The sequence below is a fragment of the Vigna unguiculata genome, chromosome 6 (assembly GCF_037176805.1).
Source record: "Vigna unguiculata cultivar grain cowpea cultivar isolate G323 ecotype 2 chromosome 6, ASM3717680v1, whole genome shotgun sequence".
Taxonomy (NCBI): Eukaryota; Viridiplantae; Streptophyta; class Magnoliopsida; order Fabales; family Fabaceae; genus Vigna; species Vigna unguiculata.
Window position 1 is genome coordinate 8829574 of NC_140797.1, and position 6000 is coordinate 8835573.

The 6000-nt window shown below is 40.8% G+C and overlaps 1 protein-coding gene across 1 annotated transcript; it reads right to left on the reverse strand.

The window, feature by feature from the left end:
• Nucleotides 1-742: 742 nt before the first annotated feature.
• LOC146885490 (uncharacterized) lies at nucleotides 743-5658 on the reverse strand. Its single transcript, XM_085674951.1, has 2 exons — nucleotides 3751-5658; nucleotides 743-2898 (listed from the first exon to the last, which is right to left on the reverse strand). The coding sequence occupies exons 1-2, from the start codon at nucleotides 5371-5373 to the stop codon at nucleotides 997-999; spliced, it is 3525 nt and encodes a 1174-aa protein (XP_085531077.1). The 5' UTR covers nucleotides 5374-5658; the 3' UTR covers nucleotides 743-996.
• Between the last annotated feature and the right edge of the window lie 342 nt (nucleotides 5659-6000).

Here is a 6000-nt window from a genome sequence, read left to right on the forward strand (position 1 = left end):
AATTTCATTTCAATTTTTGTTTTCTACCAACAGAGGAAGTGTAGAAGTTAAAGGGTAAATTTATAACATTTCAGATTCTTAATTAACCATTAAATAGACATCCCTAATCTAAAATGTTAGACTTTATGCAATAGTTGGCGCACTAAATGTGGAGGAAAAGGTTATTTAATGGCGATGTGGGACAATATTGTAAGTGGCGGTTGGTGGTTGGAGGGAGGGTGTTGCGATGAGGAGGAGGAGGAACCATGGTGAGACTGAGAAGAACCGTTCTAAATCTGGGTAGACATGGTTGATCGGTTACTATGTATGCTACTGAGAACGATATATATAGTGATGGCTATAGATGGTTGGATATGGAGTTTAGGGAAGAAAAAAGAGGGTGAGGAAGTGAGTGAGAGAAGGAATGAGTTGGTGCACTGGAGAAAGATGAAAATCACGTCTTGTGGTCTTTTGAGAGGGAATGAATTGGTATAAAATGTAAGCAGTAGCAGAGCTACCTTTGATCTCTGTTTAGAAATTTTGAGCTCAAAACAATGTCAGGTTTGAGAATTTTGACCCCTGTTCTTTAGTGAATTAAATCCCAAAAATTCATCAACAAAACTTGTTTCATTGGTGCTCCAGAATGCTCACAATGTTCCCCACCAAATCCATTAGGACATTAGTGTGAGTATTTCTCTCCTTGAATAATTTCCTCATAACTTCCTCCATGCTCACACTAGAAAGAGTTTATTCCATCTATTACAATTAAATCTACTGTAACATAGAAAGAAAAACAGAGAAAAGAAAACCAGCAGAGAATTTATGAAAGATCTTCTTCATATTGATAGACCAGAATGTTGGCCTTTATATATAGGGAACATCTAACAGAAAGGAATATATTCTCTAGAGCTGAGCTGTCACAGTGGTTATAACCGTATAACAAATACAGAATCTGAGTCAAAACAGAATTGCAGAATATAATTCTATATACTCTAACATTCCCCCTCAAACACAAGGTTATTGAAAGGAATCAATGACATTGAGTTTGTGACGTAAGATACAGAACCGAGCTTGAGAGAGGGATTTGGTGAGGATGTCAGCAACTTGATCAGTAGCAGGGATGTGGGAGACAATTAAAGAGCGATCCAAAACCTTTTCTCGAACAAAGAAGATGTCTAATTCCATGTGCTTTGTGCGAGAATGTAGAACTGGATTATGGCTCAAAGCGACAGTACTTTGATTATCACAATAGATGACCGGTGTGGCACACGCAATTTTTAACTCTTTAAGAAGAGATTGCAACCATAAGAGCTCAGAAGCAGTGATAGCAAGGCTGCGATATTCGGCCTCTGCACTGGACCGAGCAACTAAAGTTTGTTTCTTAGACCACCAAGAAACCAGATTTTTACCAAAATAAATACAAGCACCTGAAGTGGACCTTCTGTCATCAATATTCGAGGCCCAATCAGCGTCACAGAAAGCAGTGAGAGTATACTGGGAAGAACTAAGAGCAGGCTGAAGATGTAACCCATAAGAAAGAGTACCCTTTAAATAGCACAGAATGCGTTTGACAGCTTTCCAGTGAGCAGATAAAGGTTGAGACATGAATTGGCAAACTTTATTGACACTAAAGCCAATCTCAGGTCTGGTTATAGTGATATATTGCAAAGCACCCACAATGGATCTGTAGAGAGCAGGATCATCAAAGTAGTCAGAGCCATACTTGGAAAGTTTGAGGCCACCTTGAAGAGGAGTGGAAATGCCTTTAGCTTCTGTCATGCCAGCTTTGACAAGGAGATCACGAATGTATTTGGTTTGACAGAGAAGAAGAGAGCCATCAGGAAGATGTTTTACCTCAATACCCAAAAAATACTCAAGATCACCAAGTTGTTTAAGAGCAAAAACAACATGCAGTTTGGATATTATAGATTGCAGCAACACAGCAGAAGACCCAGTGAAAATTATATCGTCAACATAGATAAGCACATAAACACAATCAGAAGCAGTAGTGAGAACTAACAGAGAGGGATCACACTTGCTGTGAACAAATCCAAAACTGACCAAGGTAGAGGTAAGTCTATCATACCAAGCGCGTGGGGCTTGTTTTAAGCCATAGATGGAACGATGAAGTTTGCAAACAAGAGAGGAATCAGAAGACTCAAAACCAGGAGGTTGAGTCATGTAGACATCTTCCTGTAAAATGCCATTTAAGAAGGTATTATTGATATCAATTTGTTGCACAGACCAGCGATTGGTTAGAGCAAGTGTAAGAATCAACCGAACAGTAACCGGCTTAACAATTGGAGAGAAAGTCTCAGAATAGTCACAACCTAACCTTTGATGAAACCCTTTAGCAACAAGACAGGCTTTATACTTTTGAATAGAACCATCTGGGTTTTCTTTGATGCGAAACACCCATTTGCAACCAATAGCAGTGCGGCCAAAAGGAAGAGCAGTAAGGGACCAGGTCTGATTGGCCATTAACGCATCATATTCACATTGCATAGCCTCACGCCAAGGAGGAGAGGACAAAGCTTGCTTAACAGTGGAAGGTTCTGCAACAGTTAGAAGTAAGGTGGGAAACCTACGGGGTTTAACAATGCCAGATTTTGAACGGGTTTGCATAGGATGAGTGGGTTGAGATGGTAAAGGCAAAACAGGAGGCAAGGAGTGAGACTCAGGAGAAGAAGTTGACACAGGAAAAGGAGGAACAACAGGTGGGTCTAACGAATGGGATTGGGAGGAGAAAGACACAGGAGGAGACGAAACAAGAGGTGTGTCAAGAGTAGCATGCTGAGTGGGAGTGACAATCACAGAAGGAATGATGCCAAGAGGAAGAACCCGAGAGGATGAAGGGGCTAATAAAGGAGGCTGGACTTGAGTGGCAAAGGGAAAAGTATGTTCATCAAAAATAACATCCTTAGATATAAAAATTTTGCCATTAGTATCGAGACATTTATACCCTTTGTGACAAGGGGAATAGCCTAAAAAGGTACAGGCTGTGGACCTAAACTGTAATTTGTTGTTATGGTAAGGACGTGTGTGTGGAAAACAAGCGCAACCAAAGATTTTGAGGAAATGATAGTCAATTTCTTTGTGAAAAAGAGTGAAATATGGGACATGATAAGGAACAGTAGATGAGGGAAGCCGATTGATGATATAAACGGCAGTGTGGAAAGCATGGTCCCAAAAAGACAGAGGAAGAGAAGCTTGAGATAGAAGAGTAAGACCCATGTCCACAATGTGACGATGTTTGCGTTCGACTACACCATTTTGGTGGTGAGTATGAGGACATATAAGACGATGGTGAATACCAAGGGATGTGAGATAATGAGTGAAAGGTCTAAATTCACCACCCCAATCTGTTTGAATTTCTGTAATTTTGTGATTCAATTGAAGTTCAGCAGAAACTTTAAATTGTTTAAAAACATGGATGGTTTCAGATTTGTGCTTTAGAAAATAGATCCAAGTGTATCTGCTGTATGCATCAACAAATTAAACATAATAGTTATACCCCATGGAAGATTTAATGTGCGAGGGACCCCACAAATCACAAAAAACAAGTTGTAACGGCTTAGTATAAGAATTTAAAGAGGAGTGAGAAGGAAGTTGGTGGGACTTTCCCATACAGCATGCTACACAGAAATCTGAAGAAATTTTATTTAATGGAGAGAGATTACAGCATTTAAGAACATTTTGTAAAACTGTAACAGATGGATGGCCTAGCCTATTATGCCAAAGGGAAAACATAGTGAACTTGTGTGTGGGTACAGTGGAAACAGAGGGTGATTTGTGTGTAACAGAAACAGATGGAGCATGAAGAGAAGGCTGACGATGAGAACGCAACGGAGGCAGAGGAAATTGATACAGACCATCACGACCAAGATACCCACGAAGCAAGATGGAGTGATCAACCTGAGACTTGACAAAACAAACAGAGGAGTGAAATTTGAAATACACGTTATTATCTTTGGCAAACCGACTAACACTCACAAGGTTTTTATTAAGGGCAGGAACATGTAACAAATGCTTAAGCTGCAAAGAGATGTGGGGATCATGAGAAGAAGAAAATGTTGCAGAACCTGAAAGATGAATGGGCAAACCTTGTCCATTACCAAGGAAGACATGATCATCCCGGGAAGAAGGCATATGGTCAATAATATTTGTGGCATCAGGGGTTATATGATGTGACGCGCCAGAGTCAACAAACCAGTTCTGAGACTGTTGGGCAGGAACCGGGACAGGTGGGGCATATGTAGGAGGTGGAGGCGGTGGAGGTGGGGCATGAGTAACATATGCATGAGGTGGAACAGATGGCATAGGATGAGGAGAAGACGCCTGTGGTGGATGAGAACGTGGCGAGAAAGAGGCTCCTAGAAACTGAGTGCCTTGAAAGTGAGGTGAATGGGAGGAATAAAAGTGTTGTTGAGGCGGTGCAGAAGCAAAAGTATATGATGGAGCCACATAGTTGGGGTCAAAGCGAAAATAACAAACTGAAGCGGTGTGGCCATACTTGGTGCAAACTTGGCATTGAACGTTGCTACGACCAGAGCGCCCACCCCTACGACCACGACTGGATCTGCCGCGCTGATAATAACCTCCCCGTGTAGAGGGCAGATGGGGAAAGCGAGGATGAGACGGCGAGCGCATTTCAATAACTTGAACAGTGGGGGTTGAAGCTGTTTGTGAATGTGCCTGAGTGAGGTTGAGAGAAACACTGTCATTATCATGTTTGAATCGCTCAAGACGTGCTTCCTGAGCGACCAACAATGACTCGATCTCGGCAAACGAGAACAGTTCAGGTTTGCTATGCATAAGAGAAAGAAATGCTTCATATTCAACGGGAAGGCCTTCAAGGAGAATATCTAACTGTTCGGACTCAGAAATAGGATCACCAATCGAATTAAGAGAGTGAACGAGAGCCTTGATACGGAGAAGAAATTCACTAATAGAGCGATCACCTTTCTTGATGGTGCGGAGTTCTGTACGCAGCTGACGTGCCCGAGCCTTTGTCTGAGAGTGGAAATGGGTATGAATTTTATCCCAAACTTGAAACGCATGATTACAACCAAGCATACGCGCTAAGAACGGAGCAGATAAGGAAGACTGCAACCATGAAAGTAAGAGTTGATCTTGGGTCTCCCAAGTTGTGTATTCTGGATTTTCAATCCCTAATTCATGATCAGCAAGAGAGAGAAATTGCAAGGGAATGGACGGATTGACGAGATAACGATGAAGACGATGGGCTTTAATCACAGGCTCGACTTGTTGTTTCCAGACTAAAAAGTTAGTGTCGGATAGCTTCTCAGATATGACATACGAGAAAATGATCGGAGTCGTCGACGAAGATGCCATTGGAGAAAGAGGAGTCGTGAGCTCAGGACCGGTGCCCATAAATTAGGCTTCACGCTCTGGATACCATATTACAATTAAATCTACTGTAACATAGAAAGAAAAACAGAGAAAAGAAAACCAGCAGAGAATTTATGAAAGATCTTCTTCATATTGATAGACCAGAATGTTGGCCTTTATATATAGGGAACATCTAACAGAAAGGAATATATTCTCTAGAGCTGAGCTGTCACAGTGGTTATAACCGTATAACAAATACAGAATCTGAGTCAAAACAGAATTGCAGAATATAATTCTATATACTCTAACACCATCACACATACTCATTTCTTCATCACAAAACGTACCCCTGCATCCATCACATATACATGTCTTCTGTCCTTTGATAATATGCCCGCAGCTCAGGATCTTATCTTTGCCTAACTTTATTTGATTATTGAGTTTCTCGCATATTTCTTAGATGAATTTTTTTTTTCATGATAATTTTTCATGCACACAGATTAGAACAGAACAAAGAATGTGAGATAAGACGATAAGTGTGATATGATAAAACTGGGTTATTTAAAGAATATACATTTATTTCTTAATGGTGCTAGTATGAGTCAAAAGGTCCCAATTGTGAGCACCCGTAAAATTTATTTAGGCATCATTATATTCGTAGGTAATTAC